The 16921-nt window shown below is 38.3% G+C and overlaps 1 protein-coding gene across 2 annotated transcripts; it reads right to left on the bottom strand.

Annotated features, from left to right (window-relative positions):
• Window positions 1-170: 170 nt before the first annotated feature.
• Window positions 171-15848, bottom strand: LOC135465586 (synaptic vesicle membrane protein VAT-1 homolog-like). Of its 2 annotated transcripts, none has more exons than XM_064742847.1 (10): window positions 15411-15848; window positions 14037-14166; window positions 12962-13177; window positions 11588-11730; window positions 11244-11347; window positions 6784-6839; window positions 6319-6513; window positions 6060-6143; window positions 4938-5068; window positions 171-3504 (listed from the first exon to the last, which is right to left on the bottom strand). In XM_064742847.1, the coding sequence occupies exons 1-9, from the start codon at window positions 15602-15604 to the stop codon at window positions 4961-4963; spliced, it is 1230 nt and encodes a 409-aa protein (XP_064598917.1). In that variant the 5' UTR covers window positions 15605-15848; the 3' UTR covers window positions 171-3504; window positions 4938-4960. The 2 variants fall into 2 exon arrangements, with proteins under 2 accessions (XP_064598917.1, XP_064598918.1); XM_064742848.1 differs by having other exon boundaries at window positions 4938-5029; window positions 15411-15844.
• Between the last annotated feature and the right edge of the window lie 1073 nt (window positions 15849-16921).

Raw genomic sequence — 16921 nt, 5'->3', positions numbered from 1 at the left:
AGTGTGCAGTCATTGATAAAATTTATTAATTCACTTGTTCAGGTTTTGCATGAGTTTGAAGAATGCTAGAGCAAATATTAAAAAAAAGTTATGTTTTAAATTCCATGTTTTTAATCCTATATACTGCATACTGCATGGTTGTTAAAACAAAGGGAACAAACATATACGTCAACAACAGCTTTATTGCCACAAAAATCACAACAAACAGCTTTCTGGAAACAATAATGTCAATAATCTGTCTCTACATAAAACATTGTAAGTCACAAGTTAAACTTCAGCTAACAACTGACATAATACTGGACTAACACTACAAAAATAGCCTGCTTCTACAGCAAGTCTAAAAGTGTCTATTAAATCACAAAAAATAGTTCCGATCATAATATCTACATTGATTGATAATACGTTTAAGTTAAAAGTCCACTAATACATGTAATTAGGACGTAGATAAGTTTTTAGTTTAGCATGAAATTCTAATGCATCTTCGTATTGTGGAGAGAAAATTTTTCAGTTTGACAGAATATTGCAATATTCTGCATAATGGAACACTAAATTTCGGTAATACTCTTGAGGTGTAAATATTGATTGAACTACATTGTACATAAAAATTTTTATATCTGTATGATGTGATATACATGTGTATAATCTCTGATAATTAAACTGGTCAGTGTTCAGAGCGTTATCTTTCCATGATCAGTGGTCAGTTTGTTCGCGTGGGATTCAAAGTTGTTTTTGGCATATTTTAGTCACTAGTGGTCACTTAAGGTAGTCTGTAAGCAAAAGACCTTGATTAACATGCGTATATTATCATCTTGATTAGATTCAGTCAGTTGAACTGGTCTGAATGTAACATTCTGATTGGATCAGAGAGAACAGTGTTGCCCTTTTGACCTTAAAGACAACATGGACAAATTTGAGCCTTCCTTCAGGTCATTTAAAGCCACTGATCAACATTTGTTAACAAAAAAAGTTTTTATAAACGCAGCAGTCCGGTGCGAGTTAACAGTGCAAACTTCTTCTCTGAATCACAACCATTTAAGTCAATAATTCTTTTTATATTTAACTATCATTTATTCTTATTTAGACAGAGACAACTTTAATATATATCTAAATAGTCTTAAAACTTAAGCATTTGTAAACTTTTTGTATACCAAACAATGTTGCATTTATGAATTACATTCTATTTCAGATATCAATGAGGTTATTACAGCTTTACATACTTGTACAGTTTCAGACCTAGTACAATAGGAGGTTTTCAACTTTACTGCCTTCTGGGTGCATTTGTCTGCATCTATTTGAAGTTAGCTCCCAGTTCGATATCCAGTTTTAAGCATCCAACCAGGATCTGGGAACTGGAGCTAAGTTCGCTGACATTTTATATGCCCATGCATGTACATAAAGATGGCACAATACAAGCAGCAATGTTTCGTGTTCAGCTGGAATGTTCAGTGGCTGGCAAGAATATCTGGGGCATGTTCTGCCTGTGTATAGGGTGGGCCATGGTTCTGGTTGTGGCAATGAGTTTGGCCATTTTGGCCAGGTGGACATGTCAACAGATCTGATCATGGTTAGGTATGGTACATGTGGCAATTTTCTTGGTGGCAACATCACTGGTAATATGACCAGCTATTCCTGAATGTATACCATTGGCAATGATACCAGCTATTCCTTATTTAACCTGGTTGCACTACGTAAGCTAGTGGCAACATCATTGGCAATGATACCAGCTATTCCTGAAGGTGGCACACGGTCCGATCATTATGGTCAACAATTGGCAAAACCATTGGTATTAATACAAGATATTCGTGAGTGTAGCCATGTGGAACGTGATTTAATCATATCGGTCACCTGAGGTGGCAACAGTCCAAATCTATGGCACAACTTCACTGTCATAGTTCAATTTACTGGATCAACAAAAAGGAGAAGTCTTATATATACAGCAATAACAGAATTCATCATGTCAAACTCATGAGCTCATGCCAGCACAAGTTGTGCAGTGTAAACCATTTCAACAACCACAGTGCCATGACGATATTATCGCAACAAGTATAAACATGGCAACAAGAAGATGGGATTTGAGTCAAGTAGAGCAACACCAGTGTGTTCAACAACTGCATGTCAGAAATTTGTTAGACAAGTTTGTGCATGGTTAAAATCCCTCTACAGAAGAAGCATGAAACTGTGATTCTGGTAAAACCACACTATATCATACTCAATATTGGTGTGTTTTTGGTTTTTTTTCTGTGGCAATTACAGTATATATGTACATTTATATGTAGAGACAACTCACAGTTAACAAGATAGGCTTCTTGACTTCTATAACTGAAGCTAGCACAGTACACAATACCACTGCCTGATGAAACTACAATACAACTTTTTGTCGAAGTGGTTTCTTACTAATCAACTTGGGTAATTAAAGGGTTTTAATCTCATATTAGACTGCCGTTGTTATATAATCTAGTCAAGAGATTCAAACTGAGTTAAGAGCAAACAACAGGTGCACTGTAGCATACAATCCCATGTATTCACGCATGCATAACAATGTGCATCTCTACATTTTATAATTTAAGTACCACTCAACATTAACAACTCACAGATTTCACCCAAAGCTGCTATGCTTTGCATCACATAGGATTTAAACCTGGCCATCACAATAAAATGTTTTTCTTCTTCACATTTTCATACATATATACGTATATGAATATCGGTAGCTCTTAAAAGACACTGTATTTCTATCACAGGAAAAAAACTTAAAGCAAAAGAAAGAGTTATAGATACAAGAGGCAATATATTTTTGGATGTATTGGAATTTGTGAATATCTTCAAACAAATACTTGCCCCTTTCTATAGACACTTGTCATAAAGATTTGATTAAGTCATTTTTCTAAGCACTACAGGCAAATGAACAAGAAAAATATTACAACAAAAATGTAAACAAGGAATTTTTAGCTATAATTTAGATTAACTGTGCTTCCATTGACATCAAAAACATTTATGACTTTAATAACATTCTAAAACTCCCTCCATATCCACTGATTTATTCTACTTCAAGATGTAGATGTGCTTAATGACTAGGAAAATTTATTCCTCTTTTCTTGAGTAGATAATGATACTGTTAAGTTTTAAAATTCAAAACATTTTTTACATATATGTCTGCTAGTTTCTAGTCTACAGTTACGTTGAAGACATTGAATGAAGAGCAAGGGCTTACAATATCTGCTTGGCACACTGTACTTACTCACAGGAGTTTAAATGCAAATGAGTATTTACGAACAAGTTACAAGTTAATCAATAAAGTAGTGACATTAATATATACATCTAGTGAGTGAAAAATTTAAAAGGAAGTCTCCAGCTTATTAGTATGCAGAGGAAGAGAAGCAAGGTTCAAAGCTTATATCCCAGAATTCTGTGTTAATGGGTCAACATGCCGTCAGAACTTTTTCAGCAGTAACAGGGCTTTAGGGGCCAGAGTTCACAGTCATTGCCTGGGTGGGAGGAGGTCAGTTACTGTGGAAATAGTAGACGAAAAAAAAAAATATTTATTTATTTATTTGACTTGGCTTGGTTATTTGGTTTTACGCCGTACTCAAGACTATTCCACTTGTATGTAGGCGGCCAGCATTATGTTAGAATGAATCAGGGCAGGGACTGGGAGAAACCCACAACCATCCGCAGGTCACTGGCTGACCCTCTCACGTACAACCAGAGAGGAAAATAATAAGTTACTTGAAATTACATTTTGGGTTCAGTTTCCAAGATAAAGATGAAGAGAGGCTTGAGAATGTCTCTCCATGAGTTATTCATGCATACTGGGGCTGTATCAGCTAAACCAAATCTGGTCAGTTATGAATGGCACCCACAGCAAATGGATCTGTCAAGTCCCCTGAGATTACAAAGCAACCGTAGACTTAAGTCAAAATTTCATTCTTTTAACTTGGTGTGTTCCTTTCCGTTATTTCAGCCAAAAGCTATTTTAAAACTTAATTTATGTTGTCAAGCAATATTTTGACCTTGTTACCGGTACATAAGAAATAACAATGTTAAAGTGAACTGAAATCTTGACTTCTGTCTGAGATTGGCTCATGATCCAGGGGCAGATTCCACAAAGCCAGTTTTGACTTACGTCAAAGATTTAAAATAGAATTTTAGAGCTTCTTTTTGAGCCCTGTAAATGAAAATTCTGAATGTTATCTTCAGACCAATGTGTCAAACTTTCATCTTCCACTACCGAAAACTAAACATTGTGATGTTTTAAATTTTGACTTAAGTCAGAAACATCTTTGTGGAATCCACCCCTGGTCTTTGAAATAACCAACCAGAAATAGATTCTGCTGGAGAACTTAGTTACATAGGTACAGGCAAACCCAACCATAACTTATGGTGGTGAGCCACTTGGCAAATTCTTTGTAACTCATGACTGCTGTCCTCTTAAGTTCTGTTAAATAGTTGAGAAACCCACCCAAAGATTTGCAAGATAACTGCAAGAAAATACCCCAAACATTTGTTGATGGAAATCCACTGATTTGTCAGACAATTGATGAAAAAAATGTTGCAAACAACTGTTGATGGAAACCAAGTGACCTGTTGGATGATTGAAAGAAATTGCCAAATAACTCTCTCCATATGATTTAGCGGCAATGTACTGAATTGCAGATAATTCTGAGAAAACCCACAAGTATGCACCAGTGTATTTGTATATTTTAGACAGTTTTGAGAAACCTTCAAATAACTTGGTTTCAAACCCACTCATTTGTTAGGTAATATGGTTGAAGTTGTCTGACTTGTCACATAATGAAAGTAAAGTCTCACGACCATCCCACATATGACCGGAGATAAAGCCAGTCTGAGCTGGAATTGAACTCATATCGACCTAGTGTGCTAACAACCAGGCTATGAAGGCTAATACAATTATACCACCAGCGCATCTTACCCAGGCTTACCTCGTATCCTGGGGCTGTCCTAGCTACTGGTCTCCGTTCTGGCACTCCTTCTTCTCCGTGTCTTCTGCAGCTGGCGCAGCGTCCGCGCTTGTCTGAAGTGTAACCATGGTAACAGTAACATTGATCGTCTCCTTTAATGGAAGGTCAGGATGGGAAGAGTCAAAAGAGATTTGTCACAGACTACTGGCATTGCATTTATGCACTGTTTGATGCTCAGTCGAGAATGCAAAATTCAGGTACCAGTGATGGCAGACAGCTCTTAGAGTGTTATATTTGACAATGGACAACAATTTTGTTTAAAACATAACCTGAATTACTCAGAAGGAGGGGAGGCCTCAGATCAAAAACTATTTTTCTGATGTGTAAAGTAACTCAATAAATCAATTTTTAATCTGGAATTCATATGAAACTTTAGTATGATGTCACATCGTTCCTAACGCACACACGTGTTTAAAAGCAAACCACAGCTTGAGTGACATAAGCAGACAAAGCTGTGTTATCAGGTTACAGAGATAACTTGTACCTATATGCAATTGATCAAACCTAATAGGATGGCAGCTGTTTTCTCAATGTGTATGATTTTGCTTACTTTGAACTTTGATATCTCCGTTATGCAACACCAAAAAGACAAAAATTTATGCTTTATAAACTTAACATGGGATGTTTTATAGATGTATGTATAAATTTAATCTGGCTGTCTTTTCTGTTGACAATTCAGATTTGAACTTGTGTAATTCAACTTTTTCACTTGTTTGCAAGGTGTTTATTCAAGCTTATTCCGAAGGCATTATTCTGTGTTGACTGATAAAATTATACTTTTTGTGGCCAATCCATCCAATGTAGTTTTGTCTTCAAAATCAAATTAAAAATGTGCTTAAACTGCACTGAAAGTTGATCTTTCACACGCTAAAAGATTGAGGAATTAGGGTACATTTGTTTTCAAAATCCCACCTGATGTAAGAACTCTTAATTTGTAGCACGGGGGAAATCCCCAACACCAAAGTGTAATATTTATTGTCTACTTGGGACTCACTGATTATTTACTGGCTGTGCCAAGATGACATATCTGTCATTTCAGTTTCTATGGCAACAATCTGGACTACAGATGGACAACCTAAGTACCTTAGTTTTTGGTTGCAGACTTGGATCTAACAGAACTTTTCCAATATTCTTTCTGTCATGGAGTTTCGTCATTGCATCTCCCACCTGTAAGGAAAAAGACACAGTCTGAGAATTGAAGTTTTACGCGGTACTCAAGAATGTTTCACTTTTCACAACAACAGACAGAGTTATGATGTGAGGAAACCAGGCAGAGCCCAGGAAAAACCCACGACCATCTGCAGGTTTACAGAGAAACTTGTAGTAAAGAAATATAACTTACATCTTCAAACGCCCACACAGAGTCTACAATAGGTCGGATCTGGCCTTGCTTATACATGGTAAACAATCTGTCCATAACATTTCGAACATAGGTGGCGCCACCTTGTCGGAAGAGCAGCTGACGAAGTTGGAAGCCGGCAACGGACTTGTTATCATCATAGAGTTTGATTGGGCTAATCTTGTCCACCTGCCACCACTGATGGTTAAACGAGAAACACAAAACACAGGTGAGAGGTATTCAGTGACAAAGACTGGATATACCACCCTTACAGCATAATACAATTAAGGTTGCAAAGCAACATACAAACCAGGTGTTAATGTTATGTGTCTTTTACACCAAACACTGCAACGTTTAATGTTTCAAATATATTTTTTTTAATAAATGAAGAAAACTGAATCCATTCAGTCTCAGAAAACAATAAGCATTTGACACAGTGGAAAAAGAAAACATTGCCTGTCCACTTACCGACTTAGCAAAGCTGAAGAAGCTCTTTGTCTCCCCTGTTACAATGTTAGAGGATCCTGAAACCCAGACCAAAGTCAGCGTTTTAGGGAAATTTCTATTTGAACTAACAACATATATATTAATTGTTCAACCTTTCGCATGTTTTCAAGGTGTTTTTTCAAGCATATTTTGAAGGAATTAATTTGGATAGACTGATAAAATTATAATTTTTAAAAAGCAGTGAAATTGATCAATCAAATTAATGTAGTTTTGTCTCCAAAATCAAATTAAGAAGTGCACAAATTGCACTAAAAGTTGTTCTTTCTTAAGCGAAAAGGTTGAGGAAATATGGTAAGTTAAAGCACAGGTCACCAACTACCTTCAAATAAAACCTACAATCTTTAGACAAAATCAGATATTATAACTGGCTTACCTAGACATTTTCTACATATCTTAATTTTCCATATACGACTGCTATAAATTGGCAGTTTATTAAGCCAAAGTCAACTGCTATGCAAAATGGCCATTAAAAGAACAACAGTTTTGCAGCATGGCTAATATGCAAAGCCTTTGTGAATTAAAATGGCTAAAGAACATGATTTTCTCAGAAAGGATAATAAAGAAAGCTTTTGAAAATCAAAATGGCTAAAGAGCATGATTTTCTCAGAAAAGCTAATGAAGAAAGCTTTTGTAAATTAAAATGGCTAAAAGAACATGATTTTCTCAGAAGGCTAATAACTGATGAAAGTTTTAATTGTAAATTAAAATGGCTAAAAAGCATGATTTTCTCAAAGGCTTATAAAAAAGCTTTCGAAGAACAATGTATTTGCAGAAAATCTAAAGAATGATATTATCCTAAATGAGCAAACAAGGTCCCTTAATTGTTTTTTAAAAAAAACATGAAATGCTTATTTTTTATTTCTTAATACGGAGCATATGATGTGACTTAACATAAGCAAGTACAAAAAAGCTTCTCATCTTTCTTTTTGGGGTGTAAATATGGTTTTAACTCAAGATTAATGGTTTTCATAAGGCCCTATCAGTCAGTCTGGAAATTAAGTACTCTATTTGTCAGAGAGTGAGCCTGAATTGGGCGCGTGAAGCTGGTCCTGAATTCCCAGTATGTTCACTGAGGACATCATTTCCGAATGTTTACCATCACTGACGGAAAATATAGATAAAATAGAAGAATTATTAAGAAATATAAAATTTGCTTCAAACATAAAAAAACATTTAAATTTTTGGGGGACAAATCTTTCTTTATTTTCCTTAAAACCACACTACCCGTTTTATAATACCTTTTTATGTATCTTTTGAAGTGAATGATTAGGTTGCAACTCTGTCCCTGAACACATCTGAATAAGAAGCCAAAATGTACACATCTAATATACAGCTGCAGCTTGTGCAGATTCCCGCCTGTACATGATGGCTTACCATACAGTATGTATAAGGCGCCAACATGTGCACAGCTAATATACAGCTGCAGCTTGTACAGATTCCCGCCTGTGCAGGATGGCTTACCATAGAGTATGTATAAGACGCCAACATGTACACAGCTAATATACAGCTGCAGCTTGTACAGATTCCCGCCTGTACATGATGGCTTACCATAGAGTATGTATAAGACGCCAACATGTGCACAGCTAATATACAGCTGCAACTCGTGCAGATTCCCACCTGTACAGGATGGCTTACCATAGAGTATGTATAAGACGCCAACATGTGCACAGCTAATATACAGCTGCAGCTTGTACAGATTCCCGCCTGTACAGGATGGCTTACCATACAGTATGTATAAGAAGCCAACATGTGCACAGCTAATATACAGCTGCAACTCGTGCAGATTCCCGCCTGTACAGGATGGCTTACCATACAGTATGTATAAGGCGCCAACATGTGCACAGCTAATATACAGCTGCAGCTCATACAGATTCCCACCTGTGCAGGATGGCTTACCATAGAGTATGTATAAGACGCCAACATGTGCACAGCTAATATACAGCTGCAGCTTGTACAGATTCCCACCTGTGCAGGATGGCTTACCATAGAGTATGTATAAGACGCCAACATGTGCACAGCTAATATACAGCTGCAGCTCATACAGATTCCCACCTGTGCAGGATGGCTTACCATACAGTATGTATAAAGACGCCAACATGTGCACAGCTAATATACAGCTGCAACTCGTGCAGATTCCCACCTGTACAGGATGGCTTACCATAGAGTATGTATAAGACGCCAACATGTGCACAGCTAATATACAGCTGCAGCTCGTACAGATTCCCGCCTGTGCAGGATGGCTTACCATAGAGTATGTATAAGACGCCAACATGTGCACAGCTAATATACAGCTGCAGCTCGTACAGATTCCCGCCTGTACATGATGGCTTACCATACAGTATGTATAAAGACGCCAACATGTGCACAGCTAATATACAGCTGCAACTCGTGCAGATTCCCACCTGTGCAGGATGGCTTACCATAGAGTATGTATAAGACGCCAACATGTGCACAGCTAATATACAGCTGCAGCTTGTACAGATTCCCACCTGTGCAGGATGGCTTACCATAGAGTATGTATAAGACGCCAACATGTGCACAGCTAATATACAGCTGCAGCTCATACAGATTCCCACCTGTGCAGGATGGCTTACCATAGAGTATGTATAAGACGCCAACATGTGCACAGCTAATATACAGCTGCAGCTTGTACAGATTCCCGCCTGTGCAGGATGGCTTACCATAGAGTATGTATAAGACGCCAACATGTACACAGCTAATATACAGCTGCAGCTCGTACAGATTCCCACCTGTGCAGGATGGCTTACCATACAGTATGTATAAGGCGCCAACATGTGCACAGCTAATATACAGCTGCAGCTCATACAGATTCCCACCTGTGCAGGATGGCTTACCATAGAGTATGTATAAGACGCCAACATGTGCACAGCTAATATACAGCTACAGCTTGTACAGATTCCCACCTGTGCAGGATGGCTTACCATACAGTATGTATAAGGCGCCAACATGTGCACAGCTAATATACAGCTGCAGCTCATACAGATTCCCACCTGTGCAGGATGGCTTACCATAGAGTATGTATAAGACGCCAACATGTGCACAGCTAATATACAGCTGCAGCTTGTACAGATTCCCGCCTGTGCAGGATGGCTTACCATAGAGTATGTATAAGACGCCAACATGTACACAGCTAATATACAGCTGCAGCTTGTACAGATTCCCACCTGTGCAGGATGGCTTTCCATACAGTATGTATAAGACGCCAACATGTGCACAGCTAATATACAGCTGCAGCTCATACAGATTCCCAACTGTGCAGGATGGCTTACCATAGAGTATGTATAAGACGCCAACATGTGCACAGCTAATATACAGCTGCAGCTTGTACAGATTCCCGCCTGTGCAGGATGGCTTACCATAGAGTATGTATAAGACGCCAACATGTGCACAGCTAATATACAGCTGCAGCTTGTGCAGATTCCCGCCTGTGCAGGATGGCTTACCATACAGTATGTATAAGGCGCCAACATGTGCACAGCTAATATACAGCTACTGCTTGTACAGATTCCCGCCTGTGCAGGATGGCTTACCATAGAGTATGTATAAGACGCCAACATGTGCACAGCTAATATACAGCTGCAACTCGTGCAGATTCCCGCCTGTACAGGATGGCTTTCCATACAGTATGTATAAGAAGCCAACATGTGCACAGCTAATATACAGCTGCAGCTCATACAGATTCCCACCTGTGCAGGATGGCTTACCACAGAGTATGTATAAGGCGCCAACATGTGCACAGCTAATATACAGCTGCAGTTCGTGCAGATTCCCGCCTGTGCAGGATGGCTTACCATACAGTATGTATAAGGCGCCAACATGTGCACAGCTAATATACAGCTGCAGCTCGTACAGATTCCCACCTGTGCAGGATGGCTTACCATAGAGTATGTATAAGATGCCAACATGTGCACAGCTAATATACAGCTGCAGCTTGTACAGATTCCCGCCTGTGCAGGATGGCTTACCATAGAGTATGTATAAGACGCCAACATGTGCACAGCTAATATACAGCTGCAGCTCGTACAGATTCCCGCCTGTGCAGGATGGCTTACCATAGAGTATGTATAAGACGCCAACATGTGCACAGCTAATATACAGCTGCAGCTCGTACAGATTCCCGCCTGTGCAGGATGGCTTACCATAGAGTATGTATAAGGCGCCAACATGTGCACAGCTAATATACAGCTGCAGCTTGTACAGATTCCCGCCTGTGCAGGATGGCTTACCATAGAGTATGTATAAGACGCCAACATGTGCACAGCTAATATACAGCTGCAGCTCGTACAGATTCCCACCTGTGCAGGATGGCTTACCTTAGAGTATGTATAAGACGCCAACATGTGCACAGCTAATATACAGCTGCAGCTTGTACAGATTCCCGCCTGTGCAGGATGGCTTACCATAGAGTATGTATTTCCCCAGGGGTTTCAGTAATGCAATGCCTTTGTTAGCGTCTTCTCCACACAGACAGTCCAAGACAATGTCCACACCCTCTGGGGACAATCTGGTGACCAAAAGACACACCACAGTAAGGGTAATCAGCTACATAATGAAGTGACAAACAATTATGCTGTGATAGGTGATTATTATTTGCTAACATAGGAATGTGTGAATATCATGCAGTATTTTATTTTACACATTAATATTCCGATATTCTGCAACCGAAAAAGAATTCACCAAAATGAAATCTACCAATGCATTCAGTTCATGTATTACTCTAGATAGGATAGGTTTCTCTACTTACTTCCTTACTTCCTGACCGTAGTCCACCACATGATCAAACAGGTGTGTTACCATGGTTTTAATGGCTTCATGTTTATGATAGGAAGCTGTTCCAAACACAGTTACCTCCTCTTGAGTCCTACAGAGCTGACACACGGCATGGCCCTGTAACAATCAGTTCAGCAGAAAGCATGAAGCAGCAGTATCATCTCATCAGTATTTATTTATTTATTTATTTAACTGGTTAGTATTTTATGCTGTACTCAAGAATATTTCACTTGTAGCATTATGGTGAGAGGAAACCTGGCAGAGCCCAAGGGAACACAACGACCACCCACAGGTCGCTGGCAGACCTTCCCAAGTACGCCTGGAGAGGCAGCTGTCATCACTCAGTAGTGTTGGGAATTAATATGAGTCAGTTAAAGCTGCTGAAAACACCTTTTAGGAGCATAGAAGATGGTGCTATAAACATGAAACCGACTTATGGATAACAAAGAACTGGATTAGATTTAGTACCATGATCAACCTTTAATTGTATTGAAACTGGTTTTGCAGACCCAGTGGATAACAATTTCTTTCAAGTACATACAATCTGGATAGCAAATGTTTAATGTATTAAGAAGGGTGGATGACAAATGTTATTAACCGGTATAAGTTTTGCATAAACTGAATGGATAACAACTTCTAACATCATAAGCTGAGTGATTAATAACTTCTTTTAAATTTAAACACCGGCTGAAGTCCAAAGTGGGGCGTATTTTGTCACTTCAGTGATGCTGGGCATTCCACTCCAGCGTCAACAGCACGATGTCACAGTAGGCATATCAAATACGTCACATATGAAACTGCAGAACGCAACATGTTCCGTGTCACGTAACAAAGATTTGTGACATGTTAGTCTTCTGTCACACTATCGCCACCTTCCATAATAGGAAAATCAGCTGTTACTCCTTTGCATGCCACAATAACACACAGAAATTTCACTTATGCAATTATAAAGTGTTTATTCATGAAGTGGCTTTATTTTTGTTAAAGTACTGAACTCATGACAACTGCCGTGCTCTTACTGAGGTTATAATATTTGTGGTGTTATGGAGGTCAAGGTTGAATGAAAAAAAAATTCATTCCTGAAATTTGCTATGGAGGTCAAATTGTAATAAATAAAACATTACTAAAATTTGCTATGGAGGTCAAGGTTGTAATAAAAAAGCATTCAGGAAATTTGCCATGAAGGTCAAGGTTGTATGAAAAAAAAAACATTTCTGAAATTTGTTATGGAGGTCAAGGTTGTATGAAAAAAGAAACATTCCTGAAATTTGGTCAGCTTGGGACCAAGTTTCTAATCAGGATTACAGGTGCTTTCCTTCGTGTCCCACTCCCACCTGAGATGACTTACCACGCCTCCCCCAGCAGAGTGGAGAAGCACTGACTTCCCTTTGCACAGGTTTCCAATGTCGAACAGCATAATGTAGGCGGTCAGGTAATTCATAGCCAGTGCCGCCCCATCCTGGAAACTCAGCGAGTCCGGCATCTTGTAGACAAAGTTGGCATTAACAACAACAACCTCTGACCAAGCCTTGTAGTCTGTCAGCACAATCACACGATCTCCAACCTGTCACAAATAATGCATTATGCCAATCTGTGATCCTTTCTATAATTGCAATATTCTTGAGTACGGCGTAAAACACCAATCAAATAAAAATAAAAACCTTTTCATAATTGCACTGGTAATTACACTGGAAACATCAAGCTTATTTTTTACAGAAATTTAAACTAAAACATTTATATATTTATTTCAGGGTTCTTTGATGCTAAAGAAATTTTCATTTATACAATGACATATCTTCTGGGTGCAGTAGACTCAAGTACACATAGGGCTTTGCCAGGTATTTTGCAATTATCCATTTCCTCAACCTTTCACCTATGAAATAACAACTATCAGTGTAGTTTAAGACAGCTTTTAATTAAGTTTGGAGGCAAAGCCACATTAGTTAGGATGGTCAATATCAGGGACTCACAAAAAAGCATTATTTTATCAATTTACACAGAATAATACCCTCAGAATATACCTGAATGAAAATCCTGCAAAAATGCTAAATTGTTAAATAATTCCTCTAAACTTCCTAACTTAAAGCCACAAGTGACCTGGCAAAAGTTTGTTGCTATACCCTCTTTTTTTTTCAAAAGCAAAATTCTGAAATTTAAATGATATCAAGAGTAGATGTTCACTATACGTTCAATAGCATGATTCCAATTTGTCATAACTTAGTAATTAGCTTTTGAAGACATTAAACTATTTTGTACGCAGTTAGCTACACTTTGTATTGTTGTGGCCTATAGGGAGAATATATCCAACACATTGGCTGGCTGCCTCACCCACTATATATACTATACTATACCATATAAATAACCACTATTTACCACAGAACTAAAATTCTACAGTTAATCAACATACACATCCCTATACTTACAGCCACCCCTGGGGTGTTTTCCCCAACAGCTTCCACCTCCCCTGAGCACTCAAATCCCATGGTAATGGGGGTCTTTGGGGGGTTGTCAATTACCCCTTGTCTCACCATCAGGTCTAAGAAGTTTAACCCGCTGAAAACAAAACAGTATCACACTCCATGCTTAATTCATGCATTGCTTCATCTGGAGATAATGCATGAATGGTCAACCTAATGGCTTATACATGGCATGCACAAATAAATATATAAATTTAAATAAATTTTAAAAAATGTAAAAAAAATAACAGAAAATAAAATAGAATTTAAGGTTTTGCCCTCCTGCTTAAAATAAGGGTTATAAAAATCTATTATCACATTTTAAGGTCTGAATTAATTCTATCAATACTTTATTAACAACAATCTCCTGTAATTACTGCTAGTATAATTTGCTTAGCTCATAATGAAGTGACTAAATTTTGTAAAAGAAGATTTTATTGAACATATCTACACATATATTCAAAGTTTTATTAATAATATACTAGATAATAGTACTTTGTGATGTAGTGTTTGAGTTTTTTATTATGTTACACACAATAATATTATAGTTACACTCTAACAGAGTACACACTTGATTTTCTTGAACAATTGCTTCAAATTATAAATTAAAGAACACAAAGAGTTTTGATTTAGAAACAAATGTGGGCTATAAATTCTTCATCTAGTAACATTATCCAAACAGGGCAATGTCTATACAATGTGTGAAAAGTATAAAGTATTGTTAACAATGCCCTGTGCAACAGAGATACTAGACGGGCAGAACCTATTTAAAATGTTAACATTAACACACAATCTACCAATATGTCATTACATATAGATTCTTTGTATTTTATTTCCTACCATGAAGAAAAATGTTTGTTCATACTGGATGAAGATAGACAGACCTCAGGTTCATCAATGGATACAAGATCATCTGTTAAATGAATATTTTATTTAGCTTTAATAATACCTACCCACAAAAAAGGTTTACAATTATCGACCTGACAGTAAAACAATGACGTAAAGAAAGGATATTGCATATAGAAGACGTGTCTACACATGGGTTTTAAAAATAGAAATGTTCGTGGGAGGGTTCATTGCAAATGTGCCATTGACAATAAAAACTCCAAGATTGCAGCTGGATATGAAAAAAAAAAATTCCAAGGGCATGGGAACAAAATTAATGCGACCAAATGTTTCTTCTTCAAGGACATAGTACATTTCGGACATAGAATGGTTACAGCGGGTCGTATAAGCATATTTTCTGGTAAGACAAGTCGTAACGAAGCTGCAATATGGTACAAAATCGGTAAATGTCAAAATGGTCATTATCGACTTTATACCGGCATTGGCCAGACTCACCAGGCTTTGACTCGGACGGCTACCTCCCCTTCTGACGGCGCGACTTCGGGAATGGACTGCGTTTTCAACATCTTCACACCTCCAAATCCCGTCAACAAAACCGCCCGCATTTCTTTCTTGGCCACCTCAACATTTTCCTGCACCGGGGCGAGCTGAGATTCGGGCATGTCGGCGGCTGCTGTCGTCTCCGGCATGACGGCTGGCTGGCTGGCTGGTACGGATGTGTGTGTGTGTGTGTTTATGAGGGAGGGGAGCTCTGACACTGCCGTTATACGACGCCCGGATAAATTAACCCTCCCTACTCAGTGATGTCACATTCCCCGTGTGCTCATCGATTTTTTTTTTCCCCTTCTAATTCATCGTCAGGTTTCCCTCGCGGTAACGTCCCTTGTCTGCCACCACAGCATGAGTAGCTGACTTCAACCACGCACGCCACATGTATTTGGCAAGACTAATTATGGATATTTCAGCCTTTTGCCCCAACCCTTGTCAGCTGATGACAATTAGTTTCTTCCCATATTACCTACAATGATTGGTTGATTCACAGATCGATGTAACCCTAATGTGAAATGTGCACGTAATATCACGCGCAACATTAGTGGCCTACATACAGGCCTAGGGGGCCTATATAGAATCATTTGTATCTTCTCTAGGGGCCTATATAGGACCTATGCATGCATACATACATAATACATAAGAGGCAACATTCACTTTCGCCTTGTAAAGGCGGACAGCTTTGTTCCTGGCACAAGCTTTGTCACTGGTACTTTACAGGGTTATTCATCAATGAATGGCGTTCATTGCGCGAATTATCGCTATCATTAGACAGTCCATAGCTATATAAACACAGGCTGCTCCATCGCAGATCAAAGCGTTCACTAGTTACAAGGCCTACATAGCCATAACACGACGTGATGACCGGATCTTACATAGGTCTTAATTATAGAAGTGTAATTATAACCCACTGTGTATTATATATTGGCTAGTTGTATTAATATATAAATAATATATACTAGTTATGATGTATTCTATTTTTCGCTGCACAAATGTTTGTAGATCAACTGGTCAGTTCATGTACTTTTAAGTTAAGATGTAACAAACGCTAATTATAGGCCTAATTGTTTTGTGTTTAACTTAATTAATGTATTAATGTGAGTCTGTTTATTTTGTACTCATACTCATACCAATGAAATAAATAAATATACTCATACTCAAGAATTGTTAACCTATCTATACGATGATTGTTAGTTTTGTAAATGGAAGGAAGCAGCTTTTTAGCAAGTTAGGCATACACAGGCGAACTGTTTGACGTGTGGCATACACAGGTAAAGGTCTACACATTTGCACGTTATATACAGGTGGATATGTGTAAATGTATAAATGGATTTATTTGTTCATTTGACGGGTTTTAAGCTGTAATATTTCACCTATAAGACGGCGGTTTGTATTATATGATGAGGAGCTAGAAGCCGGGAAGAGCTCGGCGGGGGGGGGGGGGGGGAAACCCACGA

Source organism: Liolophura sinensis, chromosome 5 (genome assembly GCF_032854445.1).
Source record: "Liolophura sinensis isolate JHLJ2023 chromosome 5, CUHK_Ljap_v2, whole genome shotgun sequence".
In the NCBI taxonomy this organism is placed as follows: domain Eukaryota; kingdom Metazoa; phylum Mollusca; class Polyplacophora; order Chitonida; family Chitonidae; genus Liolophura; species Liolophura sinensis.
This window is presented reverse-complemented; position numbering and strand designations above follow the sequence as displayed.

Excerpts from the sequence above, each read along its gene's own strand:
- LOC135465586 (XM_064742847.1), bottom strand. The coding sequence starts at position 15,604 with ATGCCGGAGACGACAGCAGCCGCCGACATGCCCGAATCTCAGCTCGCC. Across the intron at positions 14,167-15,410 it reads GCCGTCCGAGTCAAAGCCTG|CGGGTTAAACTTCTTAGACC; the intron begins GTGAGTCTGGCC and ends TTTTGTTTTCAG. Across the intron at positions 6,514-6,783 it reads TCTTCAGCTTTGCTAAGTCG|TGGTGGCAGGTGGACAAGAT; the intron begins GTAAGTGGACAG and ends TTTAACCATCAG.